This window comes from Rhinatrema bivittatum, chromosome 3 (assembly GCF_901001135.1).
Source record: "Rhinatrema bivittatum chromosome 3, aRhiBiv1.1, whole genome shotgun sequence".
In the NCBI taxonomy this organism is placed as follows: Eukaryota; Metazoa; Chordata; class Amphibia; order Gymnophiona; family Rhinatrematidae; genus Rhinatrema; species Rhinatrema bivittatum.
Genome location: NC_042617.1, coordinates 239,425,349 through 239,445,403, shown reverse-complemented (window position 1 = coordinate 239,445,403; position 20,055 = coordinate 239,425,349). Strand labels below are relative to the sequence as shown.

Here is a 20,055-nt window from a genome sequence, read left to right as displayed (position 1 = left end):
TTTCTGTTTATCATACATTTGTTTTGTATTTGTTTTTTATGAATGTTGTTTTTAAGCCGCGTAGAATTTTTAGATAACGAGGCACATAGTGGCACTATGAGGGTAATTTTCAAAAGAATTTGCACATGTTCATGTAACTACTATTGTAGCAATTTTCAAAAACCCACTTACACAGGTAAAAGTCATTTTTAAGCAGGTAAATTCTTTTAAAATTCAGGCCCTATGCATATAACTTTACCAGCAGATAGAGTAGGCAGTTTTCAAAGAACCCATGTATATGCAGAAATGTTTTTTTGTAAATTGTCCTCACAATTGCTTGTATTGGGTCAGGCTGTAGGGCAATGAAGAATTCTTGAGGAGGTTTCCAAGACCATGAGTATCAGATATAATTCAACAGCGTCTCCAACATATTAGAGTCAATGGTAAAACGAGTAAAGCTTATGTAAGAATTGGCCGCTATTTCTTGGGGCAGCAGGGCTGGCACTCTGCGCAGTACTTCACTTGCCCAGTAGCAGAGTAACACCGCTCTTACTGGTAATTTTCTGCCAGGTCACCCACCTGGAACTTATTTGAACTTTTTTCTTTTCTCCTTTGGGAAAAATTGGACTGTAGAAGCCACTGGTGGAAGCCCAACCTTGTACTTTTTTTCTTTTTTTTTTAATAAACATTTCAACCTTACAAATGTAGTAAAGATATTCACTTTTGGGCAGTTATTGGGATCTTTTCTGGAACACTGAGATGAATTCAGCTTGAATGGCTCCCAGCGGTGCTCATCCACGTTAAATCTCCTGATGACTGCAGGGGAAATTAACCTTCTTAAAGAGTACCACCAACTGGAGGCCAGTGAAACAATTTCATTGTTACAAAGCCTTAAAAATCTTCCACATATTCACTTCAAATCTCACAGCACTTGCTGGAGCATGCTTTGTATCTTGCAAAGACCAACTCCATGTCTCAGGGGTGAAGGTCATGTCAAGCTCCAAATGTCATCACTAGCAACTTGGGATTGGACACAAGTAAGGAGATTCCTGGCTTGAATCTCCCCTGGGGAAATTGGTCAGCCTTGAATTGTCTAAAGGTTATCTGCTCCCTAAATGGAATAGGAGGAGCAGCCCAGATTGTGACTGTGGCCATTCTAATTAGAATATTGCACACGCGGGGACAATTATCAAAGGGATTTCTGTGGATACATGGGTATTTCCCTCAGGAAAAAAAAACTTTGAAAATTACCTCCTCCATGCAGGGAAAAAGGGGGGTGGTGCACTGGAAGCAGGATTAAGGTTGGTCAGGTGAAGTACACGGAGGGTGGATTTTATTTTAGAATCCTTGTGCCTGCTTCAACCCTCACATTTGTGCTTGCAGAGTACACAGGGTAAAGAATCCAGGTGGCTCTGACCGCCACAGGACTTTTAAAGGGAAACTGCTTAGAGTTTCCCTTTGAAAATCAGGCTGTAGGCCTGTGGGCGCAAAATACTTCTGGGTCTGCAAACATCTCAGGCAATTTAAAAATTGACTGCTTGGTGAACACCTGTCCTAATGGTTGAGACAGCAGCATTTTGGGGATATCTCAACCTATCCACATGACTTCATCTGAAGCCCTAGAATGGATCAAAGATCTGCAACCTATTGCTTTTCTCAGGCATAGGAAAAACAAGGAAAATATTCAACAATTAAAAGATTTAAAAGGGCCCAAAGATGTACCAACACTGTTTTGTTTCAGAACTAGGAACAAGTTCATGTTAAAAATCTAATGCATCTATTGATGAGGCAAAGTTTTACATTTAATAAATTTATAGAGATCTTGTGGTTTTTACATACTTAAGCTGCATTTACACTGCACTGTGATACATGATAATGCATCTCCACTTTTTAACTCTGAGCCATAAAAGAGGCGTAGTTTCTCTGGCACCCTTTCCTAGCACTTAAATGTATTAATTTCTGGCATGTGCGGTGTGTTGAGAGCTCGGTCCAGCAAAATAAAGCTCTTTTTTGGCTTCCTCCCTCATGGGTGCCTGAACTCATTTTGGAGATGCTTTCTAGTAGTAAATTTCCCTCGGCACCTGTTTTTTTTTCTTCTTCTTCACCTTTAACGATGTATAATGATTGACGTTCAAAAAGATCCGTTCTTTTTCATCATACAGGATCATCACTTACTATCGCTTATTCTCCTGTCTGTGCACCTTAGGCTCACAGCTTCTACAAGTATTATGAAATTGATCCATAAGTTAAAGATCCTCCCCAAACTATCCCTTCACCTCGCAAAAAACTATGCCGAACCCGTGCCCGTGATTTCATTTATTTCAAAGTGAAGCAAACAGATGCCACTCTTTTCCCACCCATAGTCCAGAGAGCTCTCCTCCCGACTGGGAAATCCTTATCCGCCCAGATTTCGGCCAAGATCGTGCTGTGATTGGTGTGGGCATTTAAAAAAACAAAGAACCACCACCACCAACAACAAACCCCCCCCCCCCCCCCCAAAAAAAAAAAACCAACCCCAATCACCGTCTGAAACCGATTGGTTCATTTTTTCTCTCTCTCTCTAATCGAGTGGGGGGGGGGGGGGGGACATTTACTAAAAGCACATTTCACTTCCTCCTCCTAAACGGTGGTACCGTGAGCTGGTGGTGGTACCGAGATCTGGAAGGAGCGTCTCCCAGCACCGCTTTCGCTTTTTTTCTCTCATCCGCAAAGGAAGAAGCCAAGGTCACTCCTCCGCCCTCCCCTCCCCATGCACAGCGCTAGCAGAAAACCGAAAATCACTTACGAGAAAAACGTGCTTTACTGACCTACACTGTTATCTGATCTCCCCAGCAAAGTCTGGTCCTTAAAAACAATCTCCCCAGACTATCTCATCAAGTTTCAACCTCCCCCTTCCCCCAAAGGTACAATACAATAAAAACAACCGTAATCTGTACATCTGTCACCGCAAATCCTTTGTGTGTGTGCGTGTGTGTGTCAGTGCATTTCTCTTTTGTGTGCCGATTATTTGCAACACTTCGGATGACAGCCTGCCACCACAGCTTCTCTCTGGCTTGCCTAATCCTCGGCTCCTGGCATCGAGTGCATGAAATAAAAATCGCCCTGCCTCCCTAAACTCGACAGAAAGTGATGCACCGAGCCGAACACCGGTTGCCCTCGGTTTACCCCCCCCCCCCCCATCCCCACCTGAGGGAGAGGGAAATACAAATTTCCATGCGAAGCCATTCATCAGAGCAACTGCAGCACTGTCATCCGAAGCACAACATGCAGTCAACACGGGGCGGCCACTCGGCTTCCTCGAAGCCTTCCCCAGCTGAGATTCCTGAATCGGGAGGCTGAGCCCTGAGCTGAAACAAACGAGGGGGCTCTCCCCCCCCCCCCCCCCCCACACACACACACCCCTCGCAATCCTGCTGAAAAAAGCCGCGATCGCTCTGCAGAGCAAGGCGGCTACTGGCCATGGGCGGGGGGGGGGGGGGGGGGGGGAGGAGAAAGTTCACGGCGAAAATTGCATAAAACCTTGAATGCGAAAAGGGAAAGAGATCAACACAGAAACACGGCGTAATTACACCGGTCCGGTTGGCTGCCGCTGCCCTAGAGGGGTTTCCCCCCATCTCCTAATTCTGCGCGGGCACTGCAGGGAACGTCTGAACCCACGGAAATCCAAGCACATCTAAAACAGACCTCGCAGACGAATGGCCATCGGCATTAGAAATCCGCCCGGGGGGTGGAAGCAGTTTACACTTAACGGCACTAAAATCGCATTAGGGCTGCTACGGGAAAGACTTGTCACAATCGTGCCATAATTCACGCCGCTCAGTCCGGTCCCTGCGTCCGTTCAACAAGCCCGCAGGAAAGGAAATGCGCCCTTAGCTACCTGTCAGTCATACCCAGCCGCGGGGAGGAAAACGAGAAGAACGGGGGGCAAAAGAAAAGACACTGCAGAGCCCACACATTATAAGATCTCCTACCTTGTTTTCTCCGGAGTGCGTGCCTTAGCTTTGCTGTGTGCAGCCCTCCTGACATTCGCCTTTAAATAGGTCCCGATCAGGAAGAAGGCGCCTTGACCATATCGGAAAAATAATGAATCCCCGGCTGCTAATAATCCCATCCACGACAAACCCCTACCAGCATGAGGAAACACACACACAGAGAGAGAGAGAGATGCTATCAGAGAAAGTGCAGTGCGAGGATCAGGATCATTAGCTTCTCCTCAGTGCCCTTGAAGTTTTTCCCTCATCCTGTTCTGGCACAAGAAAGGGGGGGGAGGAGGGGGGAGAAGGAGTTTGTTTTTCCTTTCTCTTTATGGTTAATTCCAGCGAGTTTCTTGAGTGGAGGTAGAGTTGTGCTCGCTCTCTCTCTTTCCCTCCCTCCAGCTGTCTGTTCTGAATATTTTCCGATTTCCTCTGCTTTCGGAGTGAGGGAGCTCTGCCTTGCAATGCATCATGGCTCTGTGCCAACCCTCTTATCACCATCCAGACCCTCCCACCACATTGATCACACACTCACTACATAGCTTTAACTTTTTTTTTTCTAGTTTTGTTTTTTTTTTTTAATGAGTTTTTACATATTAGATCTCCAGTTTCACATAATGTTATGTTTTTGTTTGTCAAATTCCTATTAGGCATTAGCAACAAGATTTTCCGCTCGTAAAAAATAAAAGCGAGATTTCTTAAGGAGTATGAGAACTTTCAGAGAACAAACAAGCAGTCAAAAGTGAGATACCATGCACATCTGTCATAATTTATTTACATTTTCTATACTAAAATTAATGCTCAATTGGTAGGAAGGCATCGGCTGTTCAGAGAGGGAGAGCAGAAAAGCTGCAGGGCCAGCAGATCCCCGGGGGCAGGGAGAAAACTCCCCCCTCCCCCTCCCCGGAAAGCGTAGCTAACCCATTTTTACCAGCTTTAGGGGCTAGCCCCAAGTACTGCTGCTCCTGCAGCAGAGGGAGGGCTTTCTTTTCAAGCACTATTCCCCGCCCAGCCCTTCCCCTCACGTTTGCTCCGTTTTCATTTTACAGAGCACAAGCCCTCCTGGGGGCTTCATAGACGGAGCAGGAGGTAGAAGCCCAGCAGGTCTGCAAGTCACATCTGAAATGGTAGGGTAACAGCTGGGGCGGGGTGGGGGATTAGCTGAACCTAGCAGTTAATGCTCCTTTGTAGCCCTAGCCCCCCCTTCCTAAGACTCCGTGCTTTCCTGCTCCTTTCCTCAGTCTTTCAGTTCTGTATTAGAGCACCCCTGTTCAGTTACAGTATTTCCAGTTCAACTGGTTGTTTAATTCCTTCACTGTGCCATTTGTTTCTCAGGTCACAGCGCTCTTCTTTTTTGCCTCTCCAAACTGGCAAAGCGACTGCTGAGTCAGCACCTCCTCAGGTGGTTAGAGCAGCAGGCTAGGAACCAGGGTTCAAATCTCACTGCCACTCCTTGTGACTTTGGGCAAGTCACTTTACCCAAGGGAAATACCTACAGTGCTGGAAGTGCAGTGAAAAGTGGAATCTAAATAAATATATATTTAAAAAAATGGCGGATAATGGTCCCCTTTGAAAAATGCCATTGTAAAGTGTACTATGTGGTGGAGAAAGCCAGGTGTTTCCAGGGCCATAGGTTTGGGCACCCACACTGACAGTGCCCCAGTCTGGCTAGCAAGGTTAGTATGGGGAGCCTGATCGTCTGCTAGCAAGAACTTGCACAGACCCCAGCACCCACCCCACCATCCCCAAGACCAGCCACCCAGGCTCAAAAAGGATGTGCCTCAGGAACAGGAGGTACAGTGGAATTGCTGTCATCCGCTCCAGGATGCATTGCATACATCAGCCCTGCCTCACATTAGGGGCTCTACTACCTCCACCCCTCCCACCAAAGTGGCTGCTGAGGGACTCCTACTACTTCAGGGCCAACCACCAATGGCTCCAACGCCACCTCCAGATGTAAATCCAGAAAGCAGGCAGCCTGGGAGGCAGCAGGGAAACAGGCAGGCCCACCCCAGCTAGGAACCCCTGCTCTTCACCGGAGAAGAGTGACCAGCAAGAACTGAGAGAGGCTCATGCCACAGCCCCCAGTGCTAACCAAGGGTGAACATTCACCAAATTACAGGTAGAGGAGCAGGTTGGGGAGTGGACCCTGTAGGGGCAGAAATAAGGACTCCCACTCAGGCTTCCTCCCCTGTCTCATTGCCTGTGAATGAGGAGACACCAGCATCTCCGCGAGAGGGTGAACAAACTCCAGCTCCCTCAGGGATCAGCTGCTGCAAGAAAAGGGGGAGCTGGCATCCTCTGAAGAGATGGAATGCAAGACCCTCCCCCCTCCTCCTAAAATAGAGACTCTGCAGATGAAGAGACAGGGAGTAGAGAAGGAAATGAAACCCTTCACTGAGGATCCTCCACTCACCTCATCTGACAAACAAGTGAACAAAACAGGCTGAGTGCCTATTAAGGGCTCGCAGGATACAGACTGGAAAGCTCTGATCCCCCAACTTAGAGATGGAGCGGCAGACTCCATTTTGATGTTTGGCTGATCCCTCTCCCTGTCTTCCCTAGAAAGGGAAAGCATACCCCACCCCCCACCCCAGAGGTGGCCAGGGTATCTCCTCCACTTCTCTCGGGTCCATCACTGATTGCAGAAGCAGCAGGGCCCATGGAGGTCATGAGTGAGGGGGGGATAGGCCTTTGGTCCCTCAGTCCGGCAACCAGGGTGGGGATCCAGCCCAGGGAATAGCCCTGGAGCTTCTCAGAACCACCAAGGAGCGAGGGACCCAGAGGTCCACCTGTAGGTATGGTTAAGGGGACCTGAGGCATAGGGAGCATTGTGGCCTCTGTCCCCACTCTCCATAGGGCTGTGGCCCTATTCTTGCCCTATGCCAATAGAGAAGGAAGGGGTGGGGTGAGGATAGAATTGGAGGTGATGATGGGGTGAGAAGAGGGGGGGGGGGTGGGCACTTCCCATGGCTATACAGTAAAGCATTCATGGATTTCTCCCTCTTCTAGCAGGGAGTGTGTTTTAGCAGGACAGCCCCCACCCCCACCTCCTTACTGAGGCACAGTCTGAGCTGGTGGAGCGAGAAATCCATGAATGCTTTTCTGTAGAGCCATGGAAAGTGCCCACCCCCCTCTTCTTACCCCATCACCATCTCCAATTCTACCCCGCCCCACCCCCACGTTTCTTGTTCCCCATCCCCGCCTTCTTATTGCCATTGGGCCAGAACATGGCCACAGCCCAGTAGGACATGGGAAATAGAGGCCACAAGAGAGAGAAGTCCTCAGTTCCAAATGTCCCTCTCCCAGGAAGGTGGAAAGCAGGTTCAATCCCAGTCCTGAAATTCTGGGTAATGGGAGAAAGGGGTGAGTATGTAAGGGGAAGGCTGAGGAAAGAGGACTGTGAACTGGCATGGAGCCCCTCAGCCTCTTGGCCCCCACTCTCCGCTTCAAGGCAACAACTATCTAAATAAGAACTCGGGATGATTGTTTTAGAGCAAACCAAGCCCTGGAAGGTATGGAATGGAGCAGGTGGCCATTGGGCTAATTGTGCCCAGCACTTCCAGAGCCTCAAAACTAGAGCCATCTGCACTTCAAGAGGGTCTGTTGCATACCTGAACATTTCTTGACAAAGAATAGCTCTGCTACTTGGAACCCTTAACACCAACAGCTGCAGGGAAGGGTGCCGCAGGCACTGGATTCTCTTCTTCCTAAATTAAGGCAGATAACCATACCACTCCAGGTGTCAAGACCTCTTGGCATCTGGAGTGGGGTGGCAAGATGTCCTTCACATACACATCTCCAGTGTGGCTGGCAGGGTGGCCATCTTGGCTTTGCAATCATTTGAGGCAGAGATTTTAAATTCCAGAGCTGTTGTGCTAGGCCAATTGCTACTTGTCTGGTGGTGGATTGGGCTGCATTTTTAACAATTGAATGTGCACTCTCCTAATTCCATGGCCAACAAGATGGCATTTTTTCACTGGCTGTCAACCTACTTGGAGGATCTGGACCCTGAGGAGGAGGTGGCTCTTGGAATGATTTCAATTGCACTGTCAGCCCTTCTGACCAAAATGGCCCCTATGAAGGTTCTAGGAGATACAGTCCACTATCTCTCCTTGGTTGATGTCCAGTGTGTGCAACACCCAGGAGCAACTTCCTGCTTCACTTAGGTACTTGGTTGGCAAGAACATCTGTCGTCTCAGATTGAGTGGTGATACTTTTCATGCTAGTTGATGACTTGAGCCATATTGTACATAAGAGAGGTGGCCTTCCCCCTCTCGGACCACAATCTGGGGACATAAAGGTAACACTTGACCCTGCTGAACCAAGGGTCACCCACTGGCACTTTAACATCTCCTTCCTAGAGATGGAAGGACTCATGGTGGTTTATGGGCAAACTGGTGCTGCCAAGAAATGCACTTTTCCTCAGTCAGTCAGTGGTGGGACGTGGGGAAGATCAGCCTCAAAGTCCTCTATCAAGAATATGCTAGAGGCATTAACAGGGAGAGGTGGCATAAGATCAAGTGGCTCTTGGGGAAAGTGCTTGATCTTGAAAACCACCTCCCCAACAATGAGGATCAGGCTTTGCACCTTGAGTAGGTGGAAAGGAAGTGTATCCTCCAGACCCTCGAGGAGCGGTGAGACCAACAGGCATACGTTTGATCATAGATCCAGCTCCTAGGTGAGATGGACTGTGGCTCATACTTCTTTTGTGGGCTGGAGAAGAAAAGAGGGAAGAAGAGGCAAATAACTTGCTTGTTATCTACGAATGGAACTCTCTTTACAGAGCTGGATCGGATCAGGGCGAGAGATCGGGACTTTTACTTGGTTCTCTTCTTCTCAGACCCAGTCGATTCAGATGCCCGTCAAGCCTTATAGGAAGGGCTTCCCAAAGTCAGTGAGGGCTTCAACAGCTGGCTAGATGAGCTCCTGTGCTTAGTGAACCTCATAGATGCCCTCAGCTGGATGCCACATGGAAAATCACCAGGCATCGACAGGCTGACGGAGTTTTTCTGTCATTTTTTGTCTTGCTGGGAACCAATCGTCTGCAGGTCCTGGTCCCTATGTCCCTATCCTGCTGCAGTATGGTGTTGACATTCTTAACCAAGGGTGGAATCTGGTACCCAGTCTCCCTGCTCTGCATGGACTATAAGATTCTACCCAAAGCACTCTCCCTGCGCCCAAGGCCAGCACAAGCCACTGTGCCAACTGTGCACTTGCACAGGGCTATGCCTCCAAGGGGACGGCAGACTGGGCCACCCGCAGCAAAATGGAACAGAGATTGCAGAGCTGCTTGGTGCACTCCACCTCGCCGGTGGTCAAAGTAAAGAAAAGGCGGGCAGACCGCCCACGGCTTAGGAGCCTCTAAAGGAGGCTTGCCAGCTCAGATTTAGTTATCGGATTGGGTATAACCCAAACCTCTGCACGATCTGATGCATCAACTCCTAGATCTCCCGCACTAGTGGGCAGAGGCAGCAACATTTGAATGACATCATGTCCTGCTGCCACAGGGCCAGTCTCACGAGAAGACCTGCAAGATTACTGCTCCTCTCGCGAGGCTGGCCCCATGGCAGCAGGAGATGATGTCATTCAGATGCTGCTGCTGCTGCTGTCCTGTTGCCGGCTCATGCAGGAGATCTAGGAGTTGATGCAGCACATAGGGCAAGGGTTTGGGTTACCTCAGCCCAATCCAATAACTGGCAAGCCTCTTTTAGTGGCTCCTGTGCCTTTTCTTTATTTCGGCCGCCTTGCTGCTCCTGCTACCTCTTCTCGTGGAATGGAGGGGAAAAGGCATGCTGATTGCAATAAACTGTACCAGGGAGTGGGAGGAAGAGCTTGGGGAGGGCAAAGAAGCTGGAATTGACTGGGTGAGAAGGTGGGTGAAGGGCATAGGGAGCTGGCTGGAAGAAAGTGGGTAAAGCATAGGAAGGGGTGAGGGCAGAGCCTCTAGAGGAAGGGAGAGGGGATGAAATCGAAAAAAGCTGAGATAGTGACTCACTAAGGGGGGAGAAGAATCTTTAGAGGGACAGGGATTGGGGAAGAACTGAGGTAGTGTGTGAAGAGAATATCTTGAGGGAGGAAGGGAAGGGGATGAAAAGTGGGAAAAAGAGCAAGATAGTGAGGGGAAAGGGCAGGGGAAGAAGAGCTAAGGTAGTGAGGGAAGGGGATGAGAAGTAAGGGAAAGAGCTGAGGTAGTGAGGCCGCAGGTTATCTGGTAGACCTCAACCCATCCACTGGTAGCCTAAGCAGAGAAGAGGCTGCGGGTTGTCAGCGGACCCCATCTCACCAGCAGCCAAAGTGGAATTGAGGCCACCTTATCCCAATCTGATGGAAGCCAAAATGAAGAGGTGGGCCCAAGGCTGCCAGGGGAGCAAGTGGAAGAAAAGAAGGTGAAGCCCCTGTGTTTGAGAAGGAGCACATATATGTGTATGTATGTGTGTGTGCGCATATGGGAGAGAGGAACTGTGTGCATTTGAGAGAGGAAGCACAAGTGTGTGAGCATGAGTATGTATGAGAAAAAGAAAGTGTGTGTGAATATATAAGAGAGAGAGAGGAAAATGTTTGAGTGCTCTCCATCCCCCATTAATCCACAACAATCTCAAGGTAACTGGAAACCAAAGGTATCTTTGTAGTTTTAATTATTGGATGTGATGTGTCTGCTGTTTTGAAATATTTTATTAGTGTTTAATAATATTTTAAACATTTTTCTATGTTTTTAATTGGCTGTTGTTCTATTTGCCAGTGGATTTAACATTCTTTTTATTGGTATGTTTAATGTTTTATATTTCTTGATTGTGTTTGCTTTGCTTACGGAGTTTGGCTTCTTGTGATTTCCAGTTCAGTTTTTCTCTGCACGTTTCAATTTATATTTTATGATCTCTTTATTCTGTTTTTGGTGAGAGTCTTATTTTGCTTGTGTGACTGTGGCTTTAGGTTTTCTGCTAGCATGTAGTTTCTGTGTATGGATTTACAACAACCTGGCTTTAATCTATTTTCCTAATAGGTGTATTGATGTTTAGGGCCTGATGTAATATTTGCAGTATGGCTTTTTCATAGGCTTAGTGCTGGCAATTATGATATGGAAGGCTTACTATATTGGAATTGTAGTTCAGTTTATTCCTCGCTTTCTGTGGGCCAAGTCCACATCCAGTGCACTTTAGCATAGGCCTAATACCATATAGGATCCAGTAAACTGCCTTGATTACTATGAGAAAAGTAGTTTATTAAGTCTATTAAACTATTATTATTGAAAGTGTCTTTTTTTGCAGTGTATGACTATATAATATATAAGAACATAAGAAGTTGCCATGCTGGGTCAGACCAAGGGTCCATCAAGCCCAGCATCCTGTTTCTAACAGAGGCCAAACCAGGCCACAAGAACCTGGCAAGTACCCAAACACTAAGAAGATCCCATGCTGCTGATGCCAGTAATAGCAGAGGCCATTCCCTAAGTGAACCTAATTAAAGCAGGTAATGGACTTCTCCTCCAAGAACTTATCCAAACCTTTTTTGAACCCAGCTACACTAACTGCAGTAACCACATCCTCTGGCAACAAATTCCAGAGTTTAAGAGTGAAAAATAATTTTCTCCGATTAGACTTAAATATGCTACTTGCTAACTTCATGGAGTGCCCCCTAGTCCTTCTATTATCCAAAAGTGTAAATAACCGATTCACATCTACTCATTCAAGACCTCTCATGATTTTAAAGACCTCTTTCATATCCCCCCTCAGCCGTCTCTTCTCCAAGCTGAACAGCCCTAACCTCTTCAGCCTTTCCTCATAGGGGAGTTGTTCCATCCCCTTTATCATTTTGGTTGCCCTTCTCTGTACCTTCTCTATCGTAACTATGTCTTTTTTGAGATGTGTCACACACACAGGCTCCCTCTCATACCCCTAGGTGGCAGATCCTGGAGAAGGGTGGGAGGCAGGCAATAGGGAAGAATCCTATTTCTAGGCCCAGGGGGTGGAGTAGCCAAAGGCTGCCTAGCCCCCATTAAATATTTCTCTGGCGCCCCCTAGTGAGGATGCTGAAGACTGAGAACAAGAAAATAACAGGCCCAAAACCTGAGTGGTTAGAGCAGTGAGTTGCAAACAAGGAAAGCCAAGGGTTCAAATCCTACTGCTACTCCTTGTGACCTTGGGCAAGTCACTTCATCCTCCATTGCCTCCCCCCTGCCCTGGCTCTCTTGGTGATTTCACCTACATCACACCAGGGGGAGAGGGTACTATTTCATCTCAGGCAGCAGATTACCTTGAGCCACCCCTGAGTGATGGCACCTATCCCTCTCCCTTTTTTTTCCCATCTCCCTTTTTATCTTGCTGCTGACCACCTAGAGATTTGTGGGAAAACATGTCAGGCGTCTACATGCAAAAACTGAATAGGTTTATTGTTATTTTTAACATTTTTAACATGAAAAACGGAATAGGTTTATTTTTAACGTTGCCTGGCACCAGTTAAGTTAGTGCCAATGACCCCAGAATGGGTCTAGATTTCTCTTTTCAGTTAAGTATCTCAGCTCATATATGTTGACAAAATGTCTGAACACCCAAAAGAGGTGGGTCCTCTTGCAGCAGTCTCTGCTCCTTAGTAGCTTAAATAGAGCAGAAAAAGGTGACCACTTGCCAATGGAGGGAGGGGGGATTCACGGTGGAAATTTCAATTCTTTGAATGCAAAAAGAGAATGAATTCACTCAGAAACATTTAATAATTATGCTGGTCAGATGTGCTGCTATCGCCCTAGAGAAGTTTTCTGTTTCCTAATTTTGGGTGTTCATTGCACAGAAATTCTGAATCCATGGAAATACAAATATATCTAAAGCAAACCCTGCAGAAAAATGGGCTCTGGCATTAGAAATTTGCCCTTGATGGAAGCAGTTTACAGCACTAATCATAAGAATTGCTATACTGGGTGAAACCGATGGTCCATCAAGCCCAGCATTTAGTTTCTAGTAGTGGCCGATCCAAGTTACAAGCACCTAGCAGGATGCCCAAACAGTAGATAGATCCCATTCTGCTAACACTCAGGGATAAGTAGTGGCTTTTCCCAAGTCTAATTGGTTAATAACAGTTTATGAATTTCTTTTCCAACAACTTGTTTAAACCTTTTAAAATCCAGCTATGCTTGCTGCATTTATCACATCCTCAGGCAATGAATTCCAGAGCTTTGGTAGTTGAGAGATGGCCGCTGTGCCCGGAGCCTGACCCCACCCTGCCCCAGACTGCCCACGCCCCGCCCCCTCCCTGCCCCCTTTTGCAAGCCCCTGGACTTACACGCATCCCGTGGCTTTACGTGCATCACTGGGCCTTTTTAAAATAGGCCCGGCGCGCGTAACCCTTTGAAAATCTGGCCCTAGGTGTGCTATATTGAAAAAATAATGAATCCTTATTAATCCCAACCACGACGAACCCCTACCAGCATGAGGAACCACAGAGATGCTATCAGAAAAAGTGCAGTGCGAGGATCGGGATCATTAGCTTCTCCTCAGTGCCCTTGAATAAGAAGGGGGAGGGGGGGGGGAGGAGGGGGAGAAGGAGTTTGTTTTTCCTTTCTCTTTATGGTTAATTCCAGCGAGTTTCTTGAGTGGAGGTAGAGTTGTGCACGCTCGCTCGCTCTCTTTCCCTCCCTCCAGCTGTCTGTTCTGAATATTTTCCGATTTCTTCTGCATTTGGAGTGAGGGAGCTCTGCTTTGCAATGCATCATGGCTCTGTGCCGACCCCCTTATCACCATCCAGACCCTCCCTCCCAGTGACACATTTACGATTTTGGCACTCTTAGGCACTGTTGGAGCTGTCGCCCCTCAACACTGTTACCTTCTCTTCCACTCCCCTCCCTTCCTCCCCCCACCCACCAACGTTGGACAACAGAAAGCAGGAGGTCTAAATCCCCTTATATTACATTATAAACATAGTCATTTTACGCTATAATTACTAGTATAATTTATTTTATTTGGTTTGGGGGGGGGTGAAGAAGAGTGATCTCAGGTATCAGTACAGGGCAGAGATCTCAGGGATGGGGAGAGGAAGGGAGGAGGATCAGGAATGGAGTGAGGAGAAAGGGGGAGGAGTATGAGAAGGAAAGAAGTAGGGATGGGGAGAATTGAGAAGATTAGGATTCTGAGATGGAGAAGAGGAGGGAGAAAGAAGGAGGTTCTTGGATTGAGGAAGGGAAAGAGAGTAGGAAGGGTTGGGGAGTGGGTTCCAGGATCAAGGGCAGGAGTATTTGAATTACAGTAGGTGGGTAGAAGAGGTGGGAGGTGTCCCTACCAGGCTCGTGTCCTGCTCCTCCTTAACATCCCACCCAATATGGCAAACATATACATTTGGCACCAGTTTCTTCTCTCTCTCACATACACAGACATACATCCCCCACTCCCAGCTGATACCCCTCTCATCCCACCCTCCAATAATCTCTACTCAGCCCCACTTAATCTCTCCAGAATGATCCCCTTTTGTTCTGTCTGCTACAGGCTGTCCTGTTCTCTGAATGCTGCCTGGAGGAGAGGGCCTGGAGCAGGAAACCGAGGGCTGTTCTCTTCTGAGTGAGATTCAGCACAACTGAAAGGCAACAAAACTTCCGCCAGCCTGCTGCCCCCCCCCCCCTCCCGATTTCTGCTGCCCTAGACACAGGCCTAGTGTGTCTATTGACAAATCCAAGCCTACTCCACCTCACTGATTATACACTCACTATGTAACTTTAACCTTTTTTTTCTAGGGATTTTTTTTAAAAATGAGCTTTTATATATTAATACTCACATGGGGTTGATTTTAAAAAGGCGCAAGTGGGTGTCCATATGTGCGTGCACATGGACGCCCTCATTTTATAACATGTGCGCATCGTTGCGCGCATGTTCTAAAATACTATATCCACGCGCACATGCGTGCCTGTTTTTATAATCGGCGGCACATGTGCAGGCGGGTGTCTCACTCGTGCACATGGGGAAGGGAATTTTTCAGTTACAGACGGTGACGAGATCAGCCTTTTTCCCAATTCCCTCCCAGTCTGCTTCAATTAAGAAACGGACTGGAAGGGAACTTCCCTACACTCCTAGCTAACCTTCCTCCCTTCTCCACCCCGACCTCTAAGCTCTACTTAGCTTCCCCAAACTTTTTTATTTTCATACTTACTGCTCCTTGGGAGCAGAAGTAAACACCATGTGCCAGCCAGCTGCCGGCATGCACGTTCCCAGGACGTCTAATGGCGCTGTCCTGGCCCACCCTGCCCAGACTCTGCCCCTGGCACACCCCTTTCTTCAGGCCGGGCACATCTGTGCGTATCGGGGGTTAAGTGCCTGGCTGGGCCCTTTCGAAAATGCGTGCGGCGTGCGCAGGGCCTGGCCACGCGTGTAACCCACAAATTTTAAGCAGACGGGCCTTTTAAAATTCACAAGATAATGTATGCCTTTTTCGTCAAAATCCTATTAGGCATTCGCAACAAGATTTTCCACTTGTAAAAAAGAAAGCAAGATTTCAAATATTCCATTGAATTAAATGGTTAACCTTTTTTTTAAGGAATATGAGAACTTACAGAGAACAGACAAGTAGTCAAAAGTGGGATACTATGCACAACTGACAGAATTTTTAAACATTTTCTACACCAAAATTAATGCTAATTTTGGTATGAAGGCATCTGTCAGTGGATGGTTGGGACAGAAAGTTGTTTACTGTAGTAATGAAAATAGTATTATTACATGAGCATAGCTAGAAATAATGGGTAAGGTACTACAAATCCCTGCATATTCAACTGCTATTATAACAGCAAAACGGCACAAAAGTAAGGTGCGTATTAATGAATGTAGTCCATATGTCTGTGTGGTAAAGACAGAACAAGAGAAGCAGATGGTATGTTAAGTTATTATGCAGACTGAATTATCATTTTTAAAGAACAGTTCCATATTCAGCTGCTTTGCTTGTTTTTAGGATTTCAGTTTCTCCAATGCAGTGCTCCTCAACCATTTTTTAAATTTCTGGGTAGACTTTCAAATTTGTTTCATCCTCCTGGCACGCCAGTATTTCTTTAAATGATTTAAAGCCCGCTCACTCCAAGGTTTGTGGCAGAGTACAATATGAACATACATAAACCCAATACACACCTCCTCCCCCCCACTGGTTTTTTCTCTCTTGTCTTCCAGTCGCCCCCTCCGCACTATATACACATTTTAATGCCTTCATCCTCACACTCACCTACTGACACCATTTTCATTCTCTCTCTCGCCACCTCTCCCATTGGTTCCTTTCTCCTCCCCTTAACCACTCCATCTCACCAATACCTTACTCCCCCGCCACCACTTTTGCCTTTCTAAATTTCTATTCCCCCCATCCCATTTGTGCCTTTCACTTCCCCCTGCCTTTGCCTCTCTCTACTTTGTCTATCCGATTTCCCCATAGGTGCCTTTTTCTCTTTCCTGCTTCCCCATAATTGTCCCTTTCTTCCCTCTCACATTGGTGCTTTTCTTTCTCCTCTGATGCCTTTCTTCCCCCCCCACCACATAGACACAATGGTTTTTTCTCTCCCACCCAACCACCAGACTGGTGCTTTTCTTTCTGTCTTTTTTTCCAACCAGTGGTGAATTGAGATGGAGAAGGTATGGGGAGGCCATGGCATCATCTAGGTGTCAGCTGGCTCAGTGTGGGATCATCAGCAATGGCTACTGCTGCTGCTGCCCAGGGGGTGTGCAGCCACACAGGGAGAGAGTGCTGAAAGCGTGCTGCCGTGCCAGTGCCAGTGCCAGGCCCCCCTCCCTCCCCAGCACTCTCTTCCCCACAAGCAGGGCCTTTCAGCTGCTATCTCTTCCTGCTGATTGCAATCAGAGAGGAAAAGAGAGGAAACAGAGAATCAGTAGTAGCCAACCAGGCACAGAATAGCACACCTGCTGAAGAGCGCAAGAAACTCATATCCCTTGCAGAAAGAACACTTTTTGTTTTTGTTTCCCAGTTCTGTGCTACTTGCACCAGGAAGGGTCCTTTTGAGCCTGTATGGCAGGATTGTTGCTACCATGTAGGTGAAGGGGAACTGAAACAGGACAAGGGGGAAAAGTTGGACCCAGATTTGCTGCCAAAAAGACTTGGATTGCAGAAAAAAGGAGGGAGTCTAAAAGGTGTCACTGAGCCAGGGCAGAGGTGATTGGGGGAGAAGCTGCTGCTGAGCATTGTGGGGCCGATACAATATCATACATGAAAAAATGTGCAACCAGTCTGGGTGCCTCTTTTACTGGGCGCCCGATGCAATAATCAAATGAGTTGCTACACTAAAAAGGATGTGCTAGGCATAAATTGTAAATTCCTAGCGCATCCTTAGCATCGGGTGCCCAGGAGATGTGTGCTGTGTGCAGGTTACAAAAACAGATGCTCAATACTAATCGGAGAAAGTTCTTTTTCACTCAACGCACAATTAAACTATGGAATTTGTTGCCTTTATTGAAAACCAGTTTGAGTTATAAAACATTTTATTGCTCAATAACCAAAATCATGTAATGGTTATGAGGGCAGTTTTCAAAAACCATTTATCCAGGTAAATGACTATTTGAGAATTGTCCACCCTGTATATGGATAAAAGTAAGCACATTGTGCCAGAATGTGCACCTTTACTCAAATTATAACAGATGCATTCCCTTGCTGTAGTTACAAGAAGTTAGGTTCCATATTAGGAGCTACCACCCAGGAAAAACATCTAGGCATCATAGTGGATAATACTTCAAAATCGTCGGCTCAGTGTGCTGCGGCAGTCAAAAAAGCAAATAGAATGTTAGGAATTATTAGAAAGGGAATGGTTAATAAAACGCAAAATGTCATAATGCCTCTATAATCGCTCCATGGTGAGACCTCACCTTGAATACTGTGTACAATTCTGGTCACTGTATCTCAAAAAAGATATAGTTGCGATGGAGAAGGTACAGAGAAGGGCAACCAAAATGATAAAGGGGATGGAACAGCTTCCCTATGAGGAAAGGCTGAAGAGGTTAGGGCTGTTCAGCTTGGAGAAGAGACGGCTGAGGGGGGATATGATAGAGGTCTTTAAGATCATAAGAGGTCTTGAACAAGTAGATGTGAATCAGTTATTTACACTTTCGAATAATAGAAGGACTAGGGGGCATTCCATGAAGTTAGCAAGTAGCACATTTAAGACTAATCGGAGAAAATTCTTTTTCACTCAACGCACAAAAAAGCTCTGGAATTTGTTGCCAGAGGATGTGATTAGTGCAGTTAGTGTAGCTGGGTTCAAAAAAGGTTTGGATAAGTTCTTGGAGGAGAAGTCCTTTAACTGCTATTAATCAAGTTTACTCAGGGAATAGCCACTGCTATTAATTGCATCAGTAGCATGGGATCTTCTTAGTGTTTGGGTAATTGCCAAGTTCTTGTGGCCTGGTTTGGCCTCTGTTGGAAACAGGATGCTGAGCTTGATGGACTCTTGGTCTGACCCAGTATGGCAATTTCTTATGTTCTTATGTTCTTAAGCTGGGGAGAAAACAGCTTGCATAGTTTGGGATTTTCAGAAATATTGTTTTGATCTGAAAAAGTATCAGTAGAAAAAGTAGACTCAAATCTCTGCTGATACTTTTCCCTTGGGCAATTTTCAAAGGGAAAGTACTTGCAAAATCTTCAAGTAAAATTACCCATGGACTTTTCGCAGTTTTGAAAATTGCCCCTAAAATGTATTTCCTTATTCTACCTTAAAGCATAACATTTCTTTAACAAAATGATGATTAACTTAATCAAGTGCATCCCTACGAACCTATTTAGTGTGCCCTGAATTTTCTCACACGCACAGATTAGACAACACAACTCAGACTACCTGTTGACTTCCAAACACAGAATCATTACCTCACATCTCCTAGCATGCTTTCTCCACTCCTTCTCTATTGTCATAGCATGAAGGAACAGTCAATTATTTATTTATTTATTTATCTATTTATTTATCTATTTATTTATTTATTTAACATTCTTTTATTCCGCTGCCTCCATACAATATTTCGGTGCAGATTAAAATGACAATCATAAAATTTAAAAGAAAAATACAGACAATAAAACATATATATAAAATAACACACAAACACTTAAAATCATTATTGATAAGTTGCAAATCAGAACACAAGCCTCATCCAAATGCTACCTGAAAGAAGACTACCTTCAACGCCTTTCTATAGTCTTTTAACTCCTCTAGCTGCTTCACCTCCTGTGGAATTTTATTCCATTCACTGGGAGCAACTACTGCAAAACTGCACCCTCTAGTTCTAACTAGCTTGAATTTATTTATTTAAAATGTTTCTATACTGACATTCATGGGAATATCACATCGGTTTACATTAAATGAGGGTAACCAGTAACTTTGGAAAAAAGAAAAAAGAAGTTATAATTAACATAATGAAGCTAAACTGGGGAGAAATGGCTAGCGTAGCAGCGTCATGTAACCAGAGAGGAATGGTTACAGCAAAGAGGTTTAACAAATTATTTAACAAGATAAGATGAATTCCAGGTGGGAGGTGGATAGTCTGAATTGTCTTACAGATGGAACCTCCAACAAATCAGATTGTGTGGAGTGCAAAGCACGGGAGGGAACATACGGGCTTATCAAATCACTCAAAGCACAGGAGGAGAGATCATGAACAAATGTAAAAACTATGGTCATAAGTCTGAATTTACTTCTCCATTTAATAGGGAGCCAATGTAACTCTTTCAAAATTGGCGTTACGTGTTGTCTTCTGGAAATTCCCATCAAAACCCGTGCAGTGGAATTTTGTACCATCTGCATTGCATGCAAAACCCTATCTGATAATCCAATGTATAGTGTACTAAAATAATCCAAATGGGTAAGAACCAAAGCTTGCAACCTGATCGAAAGAATGTGGGTGGTAAAACACTTTCAATGGATGCAACATCTTTAGTTTGTAAAAAGCCACCTTTATGACGTGACTGACCTGAGACTTCATTGACAATTGAGAGTCCAAGAGAACCCCCAAACTCTTGATCTCTGATTGTATAGGCACCACAAAATTAGTGGATAACCACAAATTCTTTCCAATCTTTGGATCCATATCCCTTCCAGCTCATAATATATTGGTTTTCCTAATATTTAAAAATAAGCAACAAGTGGTCAACCAATCAT

General features: G+C 45.9%; 1 protein-coding gene across 6 annotated transcripts in view; it reads right to left on the bottom strand.

Moving 5' to 3' along the window:
- SLC8A1 (solute carrier family 8 member A1) overlaps positions 1-20,055 on the bottom strand; it is a 1,139,344-nt gene that overhangs the window by 865,662 nt on the left and 253,627 nt on the right. Inside the window, exon 2 of one of the 6 annotated variants that reach the window (XM_029594342.1) lies at positions 3,951-4,103. The exons of the other annotated variants lie outside the window; for them this stretch is intronic. Coding sequence (XP_029450202.1) covers positions 3,951-4,005 — 55 coding nt within the window. The 5' untranslated portion in view covers positions 4,006-4,103. The remainder of the gene's footprint in view (positions 1-3,950; positions 4,104-20,055) is intronic. 6 annotated transcript variants of the gene reach the window in all.